Source organism: Eptesicus fuscus, chromosome 15 (genome assembly GCF_027574615.1).
Source record: "Eptesicus fuscus isolate TK198812 chromosome 15, DD_ASM_mEF_20220401, whole genome shotgun sequence".
Lineage (NCBI taxonomy): Eukaryota > Metazoa > Chordata > Mammalia > Chiroptera > Vespertilionidae > Eptesicus > Eptesicus fuscus.
In genome coordinates this window covers 41,130,181-41,147,444 of record NC_072487.1, presented here as the reverse complement: position 1 = coordinate 41,147,444, position 17,264 = coordinate 41,130,181, and the positions used below count along the sequence as shown (strand labels likewise).

Genomic DNA, 17,264 nt, shown 5'->3' with positions numbered 1-17,264 from the left:
TTTTAGGTATTTATCCAATGAAATAAAAATTTATGATCACAGGAAAACCAGTACATGAATATTTATGGCAGCTCTTCATAATTACCAAAAATTGAAATGTCCTTCAACCCATGAAGAGATAAACATTTATAGTACAATCATACAATGAAAATACTACTAAATAGTGTAAGAATGAAATGCTGATGGCATGCAACACATGGGTGATTCTCAAATTCATTTTACATAAGAAGTTAAGTGAAAGGAGAGAAACTAAAAGATGCCAGACCCCAAAAGCCACATCAGGTAATTCCATTTACATGGCACTCTAGAAAAAAACAAAACTGTAGGGATAGAGACAGAACAGTGGTTCCCAGAGGAGGGGTGGGGGCTGGGTGCAATGGATTGCAAAAGGGCAGCAGAGGGAATTTGGGAGTCTTGTTGGAACTCTTCCCTATCATGACAGATGGTGTATACACGTCTTTGCATTTGTCAAGACACACAGTACTGAACATCACAAGAGTGAATTGTAATGTATGTAAATTTTAAATAATCAAATCCCACGTCAAATCACACTCCACACAAACCTCCACCTTGTATGTAGAATCAGACTTCCACTATAAATCAAAGTACACCACAAAATGTTCTTATGGCTTCCTTCTGAGGTAGGTGGAGACACGTTTTATTATTTTAACTTTGCAAATGAGAAGCAGCACAGATGAAACTATATGCAAGTTTCTGTTGCTAATCAGTGATGCTGACCTAGCACTTCGTCCCTCGTTCTTGTAGTCTATTATGGTACGAGGTACCAAGATTAGTAACAAGAGGTCTTCTTTATGATTACACTATGTCATAAAGGGGGGAAAAAAATCAAGATTAAAAAGTATTTTAGAAGAAGTCTGAAAGTGTGTGCATATTCAAGAATCGTTAATTTATTAAATACACACACACACACACTATTCACAAACACACACACACAAATAATAATAACCCTAACCTTGGTCTGGGAGATTCGTTTCATAAAGAAAAGGAATCTTGATTTCTAAGGGCATATTACAAAAACGAAAGCACTAAAAATGAGGCTTTCAATAAGGTAGAGCTCTAGAGTAGACAGATGCGAAGTACAGCTTCATCCTTCACGATCTCAGCAACAACGTTAAGCGCAGGTTCATCTTTTGCAGAGCTGAGAGGTTGCACAGCTGCACCTCGTTTCTTTAAAAAGTCCGTCATTCTCTCCACAACCCCCAAAGCCTCACGAACCCACTAGTACGACATTCCTGGGTCCGATTGTGAATTGAAAACACACAACCACCCCCCCTTTGAGTGATTACGCACAGGAGTTTCGCTTTTTCTTATCAGCCGAATCCAGCCGAGCAACCCGGGTTGAGTGGCCCGAGCACGCACACACCCCGGCCAGGCAACACCCAGAGGCTGGGGCAGGAAGGAAGAGGGCGTCTTTGGTCACAGCGTGTTGCCTTCACGTGCGAGGCGGCGTGCGACACTCGCGGGCCCTCCGTCGCGGCCCAAGGGGGGGAATGACAGGGATGGGACCGCGCACAGGTGCGCCCGGCTGCCTCCCCTCACCCAGCTCCGCTGCAGCCGGGCCACGAGAGGAGGAATCTGAACTTCCAGACCCACAGAGTCCCAACTACGGGACCCTCGGCCACACGGCTCGGAAAAAAGAGGGCCTTTCCACCCAGCACCCACGACCCCTTCCCCTGCTGCCCCCCAAAAATAAACAACTCGTGGGCGAAGGCCTGGAACGGTCGCCCGGCTTGACGTAATTTGACCCCGGAGGGCGGTGGCAGGTGGCGACGCCGGGCAAGCCGAGGGGGCCCCCGAGGACCCAAAAAGGCAGGGCCCCGCTCGCGCATGGAGAGGCCAGGAGGGAGGCAGGGCGGAGGGACTCGGGCGACCGTCTCGTTACCTCCCCAGATGCCCAGAGTGAGCTGGGACGTGTCCAGGTTCACCACGTAGTCCCCCAAGAACCGGTTCAACACATCCACGACCACCGACTCGAACACCATCTTCCTCCGCCGCGGTGGACACGGAGGCCGCCCCCCAGCGCGCCTGCTTCTGGCGAGGGTCCTCCCGCACCCCTTCCTCGAGGCCGCTCGGTTCACCCGCTCCCGGGCAGCTCCGACCCGAGAGTAGCCCGTGCGGGACGCGCAGCCCCGCCTCCAGGCGGGCAGGGGCGGAGGCGGCCGCTCGGCGACGCGTGCGCAGCGCGGAGGGAGGGCGGGGGCGGAGCGAGGTGCGGGCGGGACGGGGAGCCAGCGCGGCTGCGCCGCCGCCTCTCCTCCGAGCTCCTCTTCCGTCTCCTCCCCCATCGCCTGGCAACGGGGCGGAGTTTTCCCGGCCCCGCCCCCACCTGGAAACTAGTGTCTAGGGAGGCGGTCTTGGTGGGCGGGGGCGGGGCGGTTCGCCCTGCAGGGAAAGGCCCACCCCCTATCTCGGAGACGAAACCCCTTCCCCCTCCGCCCCCCAAGCACTTGGACCTGGAGGTCCTGCACTTAAAAAGTAAGGCGGGATGGATTCCAGCACGTTCGCTGTTAGGTATCTTGATGGTTGTTCTGGGCAACGCCCCTGCCGTTGTTACAGGTTCCGAGGCAGGGGCTCCTGGCTTTGCTGGCTTCCTGTGTCCCACCAGCCTAAATGTCTGCAGGCCTGTAACTGCCTTCCTCCAATCTCCCAGCGCAAGGCGAGGACGTGCCGCAGCTCACTGAACTTACCCGGCTGCAAATCGTGAATAAACTCGCGTTTGCAAGTCTGCGCCCCTGTCCCTGCATCTGAGATGGCACTCTTTTTTTTGTTAAAAAAATGCAGAGCCGCCTTTCATCCCATAGAGAGTGCCTTCAGATTCAGAGTTAAAGAACTCAGCCAAGAATTAGAGCTAAGTGAAGTTTGTGAGCAAGGTCCCAACCTTGATGGAGAATCGATGCAGAGATGGATAGCAGGGAGGAGCCTTGTGTTTATGGAACATTTCCGTATCTTGATTGTGGTAATGGTTACATAAAATTGCATAACACTACACACACACACACACACACACACACACACACACACAAATGAGTGCCTATAAAATTGGTGAAATCTGAATAAGCTCCACGGATGATACCCATGTCTTTATTTCCTGGTTTTGATACTGCACTATAGTTATGCAAGGTGTTATCGTTGGGGGAAACTGGATTAAAGGTACATGGGACCTCCCTCAACATTTTTTTTTGCAACTTTCTATGAATCTCTAGTTATTTTGAAATAACTTTTTAAAGGCTCTGCTACCTTGGGGCCTAGTAGGGGCTGCCCCAGAGCATGATGTGAGCCTGAGAGCTAAGAGATTCTACATGATGCTTTGCTTTGCTTTTTTGTCCCTGTGCATGGTGCTTGGTAAAATATTCAAAAAGGAAAAGTATCTGTATGTGATACCTTATCAGAACACATTAAAATATCAATTACTCCGTGGTCCCCAGTAAAATATTAGAGAGAGAGAGAGAGAGAGAGAGAGAGAGAGAGAGAGATGTATAATAAGGGATTTTCAAGCACCTTCCTCTGACTCTAAGAAAATGACGGAGCACTTCCCCACATGAAGAGGAGTCCCAAGTGCTGATGTCCATCAGTGTTGGCCGATCCCAGATTTTCACATGACTGATTCTTATCATTCAGGTGTCTACCCAAATGTCACCTAATTATAAAGGTGGGCCCTGCCTGCTCAGTCTCAGGCAGCCAGCAGTCACACTGTCCTATTCACCTTATTTATCACTCTCTGAAATTATCTTCCATATAGGGTTTTTAAATTTCTGCATCACCCACCATTGCCACTTCTAGAACAGGGAACTAATGTGTCTAGTTCACTGTTGTATCACCACACCTGCGTGAACACTCGACACGTAATAGGTTTTCAATACATATTTGTTGAAAGAGTGAACAAATGTTGGATATGAAGCCACCACCAACTCTCACAAGACCAAACATACCACCAGAGAAGTAGACTGTAGAGGGCCACCTGGGAAGACACGAGGGCATTTTCCTTAATTATCGTCAGCTGAACTCAGGGTGTAGGCAGAGACACGCCCTGGGAACATGCTTTCCCAATGAGGCTGGACATGTTAATCAGTTCTGACTTCATAGCAGCCCAGGTATCAGCAGGGGCGGGACTAGATATGTAAATCTAGGCCTATTAAATAAACTCGCTGCGTGGCTCGGGTAGTCCTCGTTGCAGCCTCTCCATCAGAGAGGAAAGATGGTGTCCCACCCAGCCCCAGCTTTATGAATCTATTTTGCCTCTTGGTCTCTTTCTTTCTTTAATTTCTTAATCCCCAGCTCCTCCACTCAGCAACCGGACCAGTACCTTTTCCGTGATGACGCGGAAAAGAGAGAAATACCACTACAGTAGACTGACTGGAGGAGAGACTATTCAATTCAGTGGGTACAAAAGCAAACAAGAAGGCAGGTTGTGATTGTGGAGTGAAGTTGCAGCCCAGGAGCAGGGCCATTGGAGCCTGGCTGGGGCCTACCTACCACTGCAGTGGGAGAGAGAAATGATGTATGTGGCAAGCAAGACCCTAGATCCAGAATTAAGGTCCTGTTGGCAGGACCGAGGTGAATGAATCCAAGGAGGCCAATCTAATCTCCAAAGAGCACCCTGAAGGATCCTTCAAAACATAAGTCAGATCATATCACTTCTGTGCTCCATAACTACCCACGTCACCATGGTAACGGCCACAGCCCTTACAATGGTAGATAAGGCCCTACCTAGGCGGCCTTCCCCTCTACCCTGCCCTTATCTAGAATGCTCTTTCCTCAAATATTTGCATAACTCACTCCCTGTGTCTTTGCTCTCTTGTCTTTTTTTATTTTTTCAGCCCTTTCCTGAACAGTCGGGTTAAAATTGATACCTGTTCTCTTCCCCTGTCACCTTCACTGCTTTTATCTTTCCTGAGAGCACTTACCACCTAACATGCTATTTTTTTTTTACTTATTTTTTTTCTTGTCCATCTCTCTCTCCCCACTGTAGTGTATATAATATAATGTAAGCTACTCAGGGGGAAATTAATATTATTGTTTTACTCGTGGTTCTATCTTCTATGCCTAGAATAGAGTAAGCACTCAGATATTTGTGGAAGGCAGGAACAGCCTTCCTGCCAGATATTGAATTATTGTCAATCAGTGTAAAACCTATCTCTTCTATATCTGCTCTGTGATGCCGGGGCAAACCACATGCATCTTCCACAGCTGACTCCAGGTCAGGCTCTGCCAAGAGCGGGCTCTAGAGGGGCTGGAGGAGGAAAAAGGGCCGTGCTTCTTTCTGTTTGTTCCTTATGGGACTTCCTGTCTACTTCCTTTTCTTGTGAGCATCACCCCAGTAACCCTTCTTCACTCAGGCCCCAGCAGTTCCTTAGCAGCACCGGCATCTGACTGACATTTTACACAGTTTGCATCATTTTGCACCATCTCAGAGACAGCAGAACCAACCTCATCATTTTCCCTAACAGAGACACCTAGCCAAGCAGACCCCTCCTTAGAGGTCTGCGTTTCAGCCCGTGGGCTCCTCTTCTAAGTTTCTACCTCTTTCCCTTTGCTCATTCAACCCTTCAAGTTCTATTCACTTCCTGCTGTAACTACCTGGGCGATACATTAAACCACTCTTTTAGTTAACAGTCCCTCGTACGTATTTCTCTCTATGGGAGCCGAGTCAGGACCTGCAGTTGAGTATGAGCAGTAAGAGTGAGGGGAGATATTGGACTGAGAGAGGGAAGCAGCAGCATTAAAGGGAGTAAATACAAATTGTGGGTGAGGACGGAAGCCAGCCTCAGGGTCAGAGATAGTGTCAGGACTGCAACTGCCAGTCTATAAATAGGCAGTGAGTCCAAGGATCAAGGGCTGGGATAATCAAGAGCAGGCCAGGCAGCAAAGTGTGAGGAGGACACAATGAAGGCTGCAGGGGATAGATAGGCCACCCATATGAAGTGCTGGGGATCTGTGCTTGATGGTCCTGTGACCCAGGAGCAGTGTGGGGTTAGGTTGTTCACTACAGACTGAATCCACTGATACCAGCCTCTTCCTTGTTTCTTCAGTCCAGCTCCCAATTCCTGAGCCACTCTTGATTTAGACAGAATTTGGAAGTCCTTGCAGATATGAACCCTCAGCCTATCTGAACTTTTGAATATTGACCACTATCTCTATTTCCTGCTTCTATTCTCTGCCTCCCTAGGTGAACCATTGATTAAACTGGAGGCTGTATGATCCTGTGTGTGTGTGTGTGTGCTCGCGCACACGTGCTTCCCACAGAGGCTGGGCATTTCAGTATATACTTCTAAGGCCAGCCCCATCTGTTCGTGCAAATAATCTGAAACATACCGATAGGAGGCACTGACTAGTGGGAAAGTGACGTAAGTGGAGCCATTTTAAAATGAATCCAGAGCAGCCATTCCAGACGAACAGTTTTGCATGTCCTGTTCCTTGACTCTCCGGACTGTTTGAATCAGACCCGACCTTTGAAATGACCCAAACCAACATTGTCTTATCACAATTGTTTGTAAAGCCAGCAGGAAAGCAGATATCCTGACCATACGGATCGATGGTTATGGATTCTCTATCTGATGATAGAATCAGTATCCAACCATTTATAGCTAAAGAGGAACTGAGCTTATTAGTACAATAGGAATTTCTTCTCTTCATGTAATTAGTTCTTTCCTTTTCTCATAAAAGCCCTTTGTCTTCACCCTTGGGACACTATTTGGGTTTCTGCCAGAATTTGTGCTTCCAGAATTGCAATTCTTTAATCTCAAAGAATATAAAATGAATATAACTCTAAAGGTTTAATGAGCAAATGGGCCGACCAGGATGGAGTGTGGTGGGAAAGTTCAGAGTTAGAGAACAGCCAGGAGATTTAGGCAGGGGGTAATTGTAGAACTCAACTAGGTCATGGCAATTTAAGTGAATAGAAAGGCATAAATGAAATGGAGGTCATAAAGGTAGAATTTATGAGCCTTGGAAACTGATTAGATAAATAAAATAATCCCAAGATTATTTTTAGTAACTGGAATGTAAAAACAAGGCCTCGGTTTTATAGGAGATGAAGAAGAGTTCAGACTTTGATTGGCTCCATGAGGTTTAAAATCTAGGGGAAAATATCTAGGACACAGTGTAATTTGTCTAGTGAGAGAAATTAAGATATGGGGTCCCAGTGAGAGTTCAGAACAAGAGATAGACTCCTGAGACCTCCCTACCACAAAGCAATTATCCGTACTCAATGTGTGGATGACACTTGGGAGTAAAGGAATGTAGAGAAAGAAAAGCAGACCAAAGGTTGAACAGTGAAGAAACATTCTCATGTAGGGGAGAGTCAAATGGACATGACAGAGAAGGCCTAGTACAAGAGTCGGTGTACTTGGAGTGGGATGACCCAGAAACCCAAGAAGGATTTATCGAAAGAAGGAGTGGGTAACAACAGCAAAATTGTAGAGATGTCAAGAAAAACACTGAGAAAATTCAACCAAATTTAGCTATTGTGAGTACTTGCAAAATCTTTTGATTCCACACCTAAGCGATGTCTAACCAGTTATTTTAAAAGAGTAGATTTTAATATCCAAGGGTTACTAGCAAATTTGAACCTTATGTTTACCAGTAGTGTGTGTGTGTTTTTAAAGAAAATTAAATTCATGTTGCACTTACCAAGTACTTACATACACACCGTTCCTTTGATATTAAAATGCTCATTGTCAATGAGGGTTCATTAACTCAGTGTATGTCCACATTATTTTTTTTTATTTTTATACTATTTAAGCTCTTCTTGTCCTAGTGTATATGCTTTTATCATCACAATATAACATTATAACTGGTAAGAATCTTAAGTGATCCAGAAATAAACCAAACAGTCACCTCCACACATTCTGGCTGCTTTAATCATAGTTTGTCTCTGAATTCTTTATTTAACTTGCCCAGAAATATGCTAACCCATAAATAGATATTGAAGAAACTATATGTAAAACTATTTCCTAACTTCATGTACTTTTATAAATCTCTGCAAGATATACCCTTACTAACACCATAAGCATGTGTGTGGGGTTGTAAGAGAACAAATCCCTGACTCCCCTGTCTATATACATGTGCACAACAGATGTGATGTAGAAGATGTAATATGCTCTAATATTTTAATAATTTTGTCCATGTCATGTATAGCTTACGTACTTTATATATTTAGTTCATATAGATATGCATATATAAAACTCACATGTAGTATCACAGACTGATTCAAACTTCTGCAGTTTTCCTTTAGAGGAAGCTATAAGAGCACCATCTAGTGGAATTTTTGACATAAAATTTTTCCAAATTAGTCTTTAAATTGATGTAATCAATTTTTAAACAATTGTTTTAAATGATAGTGATTATAAATTAATTCTTATATATTTTCTAAAATAAATCCTAAATATATTTCAATTAAACTTCATATTAGAAAATCATAATAAATAATTCATTTATGAAATTTAAACCACATATTTTAACTATTGAATTGGTTTTTCTCCCATTTGAGTGTTAATTATGACATACTAAAGATTTTCATACAGATTCATATCTGTTCTAAAAATATTGAATGATTGTAATTTTATTTTATTTATTATATATTTGGCTTTGTTTTGCCAAAATTTATTTTTTTAAATATATTTTTATTGATTTCAGAGAGGAAAGGAAAGGAAGAGAGAGATAGAAGCATTAGTGATGGGAGAGAATCACTGATCGGCTGATTCCTGCATGCCCCACACTGGGGATCGAGCCCATAATGCAGGCATGTGCCCTGACCAGGAACTGAACTGTGACCTCCTGGTTTATAGGTTGATGCTCAACCACTGAGCCATGCTGAGGGGAAGTGGAGGCTGTTTTCCCAACATTTATTGGTAATAGATCAGTTCCTAAACAAAGGTTTAATTCTCACTAGCTATGTCAAGAATTTGAGCTGCACTTTAAAGAGGTTTAAAAAGACTTAGGTATAGAATTATAATTTATCTTTTAGTGGCAATGCCCAATATAAGCTATTTGACTTTTTCCTTAGTTACATAAAGTTCAACGTTACATTTGGTATGAAAAGACAAACACAGTGACTGCCTCAGCTTGAAACACTGATTTCATCATCAGATCAGAGGTCCTTTAAACAATGGGAGCAGCAAATGAAGTTCATGTGTCTTTCTAATGTTGGAAACACATTAAATAAATGCATAAAAGTGGCCATGCAACCATATGGCTGATGGGAATACAAGTTTATATCTTCCAGCTGAGTTTCCTTTTCACTTTAGTTTTATTCCCTTATTTCATTAATATTTTTGTTCCTATAACCTCTATTCCTCAAATTTCCTAAATGATTCTTTCTCACGTTAAGGTCTCTCTTCAAATATCTCCTAATCAAAGGGGTTTTCCTTGACCATTCTATCAAAAATAGTACCTGTGAAAAGCCACATCCTGCATGGCTTGGGTTCAGTACCTAGAGAAGGGCCACGTGCAAATGACGAGACTAGACAAGAAATATGAATTTGGAAACGGGGGCCAGGCAGAGAACCCAACTCTAGTGGGAGGGCTTCACTGGTGCCCAGGCCCTGCCAGCCTTTTATTCAATTCTAGATACACATATTGCCATTAGGCAGGCAATTAAGGTAGCAGACAGACTATCTTAAAGGTCAGTAAATATTAGTAAAGATTTAATTTGAGACTATTAGGTCAGGAAATTGCTTGAGCCACCATTGTCTCCACTAAACAATCAGTGCATAGCTTTGGTCCTTGCCAGAGCTCAAGGTCCATCAGCATTCTGGGTTCCTTGTTTACACTTTCCTGATAGCGTAGACAATGGGCAGCTTCCAACAAGTACTAACCACCCCTCCACCCATACCTCACCTCTTCTCATCATTCCCATACTCTGCTTTCTGTATTTTTTTCTTACAGTACTTATCACTACCTCTCATAATATATATTTGTTTATTTTCTGTCTCTCTCTGTAATAATTTCAACATTGACTCCATTATTTTACCCATCTCTAGCTTGTCATTAAACTTTGTATTAAGGGTGTTGCATCCAACCCAAATCTTTGACTCTTATGTTCGGTTGTGTCCTTTCCTTAGGTCAATGATATATTAGCAGATATGATACAAGAAGAACCTGAAAAGCATTTGCATAGTTAGGCTTGCTCTCTCCCTCATGGTCACTGCAATGAAAACACACATGGACTAGACTACTAGGGGATGAACAATACAGGGGGCAGTGCCAAATCACCAGAGTTACCTCAGTAGCCCCAACTGACTTAGTTGGGCTATCTCTCAACTTTGTGTTTGGAAAGCTCTGATGATGATGATAATAATAATAATAATAATAATAATAATAATATAATAATAATAATAATAATTGTTTTTTAAGATAATGTGTTTAGGGGTGGCTTGTTATACAGCAATAACTAATTAATACACTCTTCCCTAGAATGCAAACTCCCTGAACATAGGAAACTCATATGTTCTGTTCACTGCCACATCTCTAGCATCCAGCACTGTACCTGGCAAGTAAATATTTGTTGAATAAATGAATATGGTGGAGATAGGTAGGCCATATATTACCGCTTAAGTAATAACCTTTATGATGATCTATATCTTACATATGAATAGATTCAATAACATGGGAAGAAATAGGTAGGTTAGTTATCCTATAGGCAAGTCTCAAAATTATTATTTCTTTCAATCAAGCTTTTGATAAGTATTAAGGAATAGTGAGTTCAAGATTATGCATCTGAGTTCATGATAATATATCTTACCAAGCATTTTAAGTGTAACTATTTTAAGTGCATAGTAAAATTCTATCATAACCAACTCTAATGAAGTGGTGTTATGACTGGCTTCCTTTAAAGATCATTGAGTAACCTAACAATGAAATATAAGAAAGCTATTTCACCTCCACATAGAGGTGGGCTCAGAGTACACCCTCTGATCAGGAATTGTTCTGAGCTAGCTTTAAAACAAAGATTATTGCATAAGCGAGCTACCCAAATTCTGTGTCAAAGAGCATGGCTGTCATACTTTTAACCTGAAATGTGTTCTTTAAAGAAGTATTACCAAACTGTCACCCAAGCTGTTTTTTAACAATACAATAATTAAATGTCTAATTTTAAGAATCGTTACCCTTAAACCAAGGTAAATAAAATAATTGCTTTGTATTACAAAATTATTAACTAAGAGAGAGAGAGAGAGAAATATCTTGTACATTAAGAAACAATTGGAGCATATTCATATTGTTTTGATACACACAAGAGCCAGGAGAGTGTGCTATGCTTCCATCTTCCTAAATCTTCTACTGTTTTTTTACTAGAGTACTACATTTTCAAAGATGGTCATCATATCTTTATTGTAGATTATTGAATAAAGACTTTGTAGTCATGTTTAGTTTTCAAAACGTTTGAAATATTTCAGAAGACCGCAAGATGAAATAAAAGCAAACAGGAGGTTTCTGATGTTTCTAGTAGATTTACACTTGTAACTTGTGAGTCTTCATTTTCCTTCTTCCTGGATTATGGATACAGCCCAAAGGATGTAGGATAGTCTCTTTTGAGCCCTCCCCTGCTAAATCCTGATATCCCAGCACATCAGTGCCTCCTTAGCCCTGGCAGGGTCTTCAACAGCTTGATTGCCTAAGACCTAAATCCTGGCACTGAGCCCTTGTATCCTGCCCCTTGCTTTGCCTGTCATTGTCTGCAGGATGTAGTTTCTTGTGGAAGGATGTGTCTTTGAGGTTCATGAGTGAGCCAAACACGTAATATTTTCATGCTTTCCTTTGCCACTATCAGTTGGTCACTTCAGAGAGGTGAGTGGAATTGCTGACAGCTTTCTCTCAAGGGATCCTAGCAGATACTCAGGTGCATTAAATGTGAATATAGAGATTTTAAAAAAATGTAATAAAAGGATTCTTGCGGATTCTTTTTTCTTCTCTTTTTTGTTAGTAAAGTTCATTGTAAAATAAATTACAATTGCAGAAGTTATAAAATAGAAAATTGAAGTACACACACACACATACATAATGCTTTAGTGTTTTATAATGTCCTAATGTGACAATATTAATTACTATTTCTCCCACATATGTTCATCAGATTAGGAATGGTAGCAGTCCCCTGACATCAACTTCCCTATCTTTTAAACAAATTCACCAAGGGGATAATCTGCATTTTTCTTTGTTTCAGTATATTTAACTTTCATCTTTCCCCTTGTAATCTTGGTAATCTACTGATATATTACAATAAGAGGAAACCCAAGTGATCTTGGTGCAAAGATGCTGAGGAAAAACCTGAGTCTTATGGAAACTTTTCAGTTCTGAGGGAAAGGCTCTGTAGATCAGAAGATACCAAAAGCTCACAAGATTAGATGGTATCTCTGAAGATATTAGATGTGCTGACAAGTTTATATCTCCTATCTTTCCTGATGCTATTAGGTTGATCAATATGGGGCATTCTTCAGCATTATGTTCATGGGTCATATGCAGCTGACCTTGTTGGCAGTTGTATCATGAGTGGATGAAATGGCAAGAAGGGATTTGATCCCTAACAAAGGAAACACAAAAGGACTTCACTGGGATTCCAGCAGTGAGATATCCTATCCAGATAGGGGGAAACCTGAATTCAATGTTAAGTTATCCTATCTAATAAAGAGGGAATATGCAAATTGACTGTCACACCATCACGAAGACAGCTGCGCCCATAGTGGAGGCGGGGTTTCTGTAACACAAGATGGCTGCACCCACAGTGGAGGCCGAGTTCCCTTAACTGCCTTAATGGAGCAATCAGCAGGGACCTGAGGCTGCATGGCGCTGGGCCAGGCCCGGGGACCTCAAGCTGCGCCACCCACCCTGGCACCGGGCCAAAGGAACTTAGGCCATGCCCCCTGCCCTGGCGCTGGGCTGGGGGACCTGAGGGTGCACTGGGGGACCTGAGGCTGTGCCCCCCCACCCAGCATGCACTGGGGGACCTGAGGCTGCGCCCCCCACCTGGCGCCAGGCCGGGGGACCTGAGCCTGTGCCCCCCGCCCAGTGGAGCTTGATGGGGGACCTGAGGCTGTGCCCTCCCCCCACCTGGCAGGGCTTGACAAGGGTGGGGCTGGCCGGGGCTGGGTCTCGCGCGATTCTGAGGCGCTGCGGGTGGGCGGGGACTTGACTCGGGGTCCCAGGGCACACCCCAGACTCTGACAGGAGGAGATTTTCATATACATTTTACTAATTTTCTTTCATCTCTGACACTTCTATTATAGAGAAAGAGCAAATAGCAATATTAAAATATTTCCTCTAATTAATCCCCTTTTAATGTGCACAAATTTCGTGCACCAGGCCACTAGTTTGGATATAAAAGTCAAGTTCTTAAAAAATAAAAGCAAGCTCTGTTTTGATGATTGGATTAACTGAGAGGACTCAAGCATTTTTGGATTAAATGGCTTCTTTCATCTTGCTTTGTGAATATGTCTCTCTCGGAGACATATTCAATGTCTTTGGGGCCAGGACTGATTATACTCAAAAAAGAAAACCTTCCCTATGCCTCAGCCTTCTTGGTACTCTTTTCAGTTTCTTGCACTTTGTGTTTTAATTAGCATCTCATGAGCCATCCTGGCTTCAACTTTCACTGCCATTCCTATGCTGTAAGCCCTATGAGATATTTTCAAATGGTTTTGGTCCCCATGTAGCTGATTTCACCATCCATCTATTATTCATTCAACAAATATTTATTGCTACCTATAGCTATGTGTCAGACACTGTTCTAGGTGCTGAGTATACACATCAAAGTCCAACAATTTTCACTCAATTCTATGGAGTGTATTATCCTGATTTCACTTAGAGGAGACACACAACTGTCCTTGCACATTTAACTGTCATGCATTCCTGTATGTTTTAAACAATACCTGAAAAGCATCAATAAAGACAATGCATGCTGTCAGAATTATGATGATTTTAATGTATCTTAAGCCATCTGGATATTTACTCCCTCAAGCATTTCACTCAGCACCATGTGAATCTGAGAAAGTGTTTGCACTTGGTTGGTACAAAGGAACCCTATTAACTAAGTGCATATTTCAGACTTACTAGAGGCTGATCTTTGTAAAGGATTAAATTATGTGTATGTAGTGTATGTATACACACATTTTAATGTATGAATAATTTTGAAAGTTTCCTTTTCAATATGATTTAAGAAAATGGTACTTAACAACTATGAACTCAACCATAATTTCCTCCTCAGTCTTTACATTCCTATTCTCCCAGATGACCTATTTAAGGGTTTATTTTCAGCATTACAGAGCCATTAAAAGGGGCTGTGCAAGCAATTAAAGAGCATTGTGTAGGAACAGCAGAAAGCATAGACATAGTCAATTGCCCTCGCCTTAAATCAGTGAACTAACACAGATCTGTGATTAACACCCACATGGTAGACAGGCTCACCTGGATTAAAAAACAAGCTACTTCTGTTAGCTCTGATCTCAAAACTAACAAAAGTCAATAGTGATTTTTATCTTGATATCAGAATCATTAGGGCATCAGGACGGCAGGGCAGCTGAGAGCATTGCAAGGAGAGCCTGAGGGGTGCACACCAGTCATCATTGATGGGAGGCAAGGGATGTGTCAAGGATTAGGAAGGTCTTATGAAAACTGCAGGGAGGCAACGGGGAGGCACCTGCCTTGAGAAAAGATGCCGTCCCCCCTCCCCCCGCTTTGTTTCCTATTACTGCTATCTGTTTGCCCTGAAACCTGCCCCTCCAATACAGTACTTAGAATGATCTTTGTTTATTCACGCCTACAGTCATCATTCTCTTCACCTAAAAGAACAGCACACATTGAGCTTCCCGTATTTCTCAACTTGGCTGTTCATGGCTACTAATCTTAGCAATGGTGTAAACCTGCTCTATCTTTGATCCAAGAATACACAGCGAAAGGCCAGGACTATTTTTAGTTCTGACTCACTGAGTAATGACAATAATAAGAATAATATGTAAAACTTAAAATGCATAAACTACACTGTGATATGTATATAGGAGGCTATAGGGCACCTTCCTGCCTCTCTTCAGAACCACAGCTCATTCCCTCAACGTCTGCTAGCTGCTGATGGTTCAGGACTTGGTCCATCTCTGAGCATAGCCCTGGGCAAGAGAATGTTCCCTCCTGCAAGCATATGTCTCCTCTTCAGGGGCAGCCCACCTCCAGTGACTGGTTCATGTATGGGTACAAAGACTCAGTCCCCTTGTCTTGATAGAGGACATCTGCTAAAAGGCCATCTCAGCTCCAGACATTTCTACAGGATGGGCAGAGCCCTCTGCTGCAACGGCTCTGCCACTCAGCTTCTCTCTGCCCAGTCCTGTGTCCTCAGCTCCCTTGCAGGGATTCTTCCCAAGAGCCTCCCTGTGAATTTCCTGCTTTCAAATCTCCACTTCAAACTCTGTTTTCCAGGAGAACTGAACTGTCCAAAAGGAGCAAAAGGTGTACATTGAAGATAAGTTTATTGAGCTAATTTTCATACTCCTTCTGTCAATAGTATAGTAAACCCTACTGATCAGAAAACTGGGGTACCAAGTGTGAAAAGATTTGATGGATATGGAGTCCAATGTTGTCTAATGTTCCAATTTTCCAAGCGAAGTTGAAAATCCAGATTTTTATGTGAACTCACCCATTTTAAATTCAACACCCACATTTTAATAAAATGCTATGTTTATATTTTGTAATTTGTATCTAGTTTCCAGCTTGCAATCTCTGACCAAGATGAACTATTTTTCCCGGGGTGTAACTTTATAGGAAATATGCCATGCAATAAGAAATGGACTCCATTGCTTTGCAATCAAAGTTGAGGGAGGAACTTGAAATGAAGGTTTAGGTAACCAGATCCATGGGCCAGGGCAAATACTTATACCCTGTGGGAAGGCTGCCCACCAGCCATCTGGCCCTCTTTTCCCCTCTGCCATTCAGAAAGGGATGGCCCTGAAGCCAGAATATACAGTATTTTCACAAGCACAAACCTGGTCAAATTCCCTCCACACATTTGTCTGTTTCTTGCATCTTTCTCTTTTGACCAGTAGATGGCAGCAAATATTGACCGGCCTTGGGCACTAATTTACATCTATAGACTTGTTCTTTTTGATGCATTTTCCTTCCCTCGTGTCAAAAAAAACACACAATTAACATAATTTACATTTGTCTCACCCTTTACTTCTCACATTGAGAAGCAAAAAGGGCTAATCCATTTTAGACCTGGTTTATCTTTTTGAAAGGGTTGTAATAAAAGTGTGACTATATGAAATAGTGAACCAAAGGTCTTAATTTATTCCTTGATAACACAAGGATATAAAATTTAATGTGTATCACCAAACAAGGATTATTTATTTAATTTTAGCTTTGAGGGCTGCTCTGAGTAAAAGACTATAGATATTTTTTATGTCTAAATAAAATACAATGACTTCAGGACATAAACAAAATGGTAAACACTCACTATTATTATTTTATGATAACTCTCACATTTAAGCAGACCCATCTCTTTTTAAATGTATTGCATCCTTTTAATTACCTGGAGATGAAAATAATGAGACACAAGTCAGGAAAAGTTGCTAAGAAAATCTCCTGTATGTCATTAAATTAAACTCTTGTCAAACCGTTTTTTGTGTTTTTGTGTTGTTTTTTTTTTTAATTTTGGAGAGTAGCAATTTATAAATATTTTTGAGAGATTTTTCTCTGTCATCAGTGATTATGGAATAAATAAATGTCTTTGAGGAGAAAAGAAAACCATACTCAATAAAGTAAGTCAGGTATTGGAAGGAATTAGGTCTACAGAACAATTATTTTCACACTTTATGTTCAAAGTTCTATACAATGTAAACTAATATCTCAAGAACCTAGGAAGCAAAAATATGACAAATGAGCAATCAGACTACACAACAAGTTATAAGGAGATCAGACATGAAAAGTAGGAATTATCAGTGCTTGCAGATGTCAACAGAATTTACATATAAGAGGGGGAGGACAGGAGCAGGCTGGAAGAGGCTAATGAGGGAAAAAGGAGGACCTATGTAATACTTACAACAATAAAGATTTAAAAAAGAGAATTTACATATAAGTTGTTGGGTTTGAGAAATGTAGCCCTGGCTGGTGTTACTAAGTGGTTAGAGCAGCAGCCTGGACATCAAAGGGTCTTGGGTTCAATTTCCAGTCAAGGGCATGTACCTAGGTTGCATGTTCAATCCCAGGCCTGTTTGGGGTGCGTGCAGGAGGCAAACAATCCATGTGTCTCTCACATCGATGTCTCTCTC

At 42.2% G+C, this 17,264-nt stretch overlaps 1 protein-coding gene across 3 annotated transcripts in view; it reads right to left on the bottom strand.

The window, feature by feature from the left end:
- VPS13A (vacuolar protein sorting 13 homolog A) overlaps window positions 1-2,154 on the bottom strand; it is a 220,370-nt gene extending 218,216 nt beyond the window's left edge. For all 3 annotated transcript variants that reach the window (XM_008142061.3, XM_008142063.3, XM_008142064.3), the window contains exon 1: window positions 1,904-2,154. In XM_008142061.3, coding sequence (XP_008140283.2) covers window positions 1,904-2,003 — 100 coding nt within the window. In that variant the 5' untranslated portion in view covers window positions 2,004-2,154. The remainder of the gene's footprint in view (window positions 1-1,903) is intronic.
- Window positions 2,155-17,264: the final 15,110 nt, after the last annotated feature.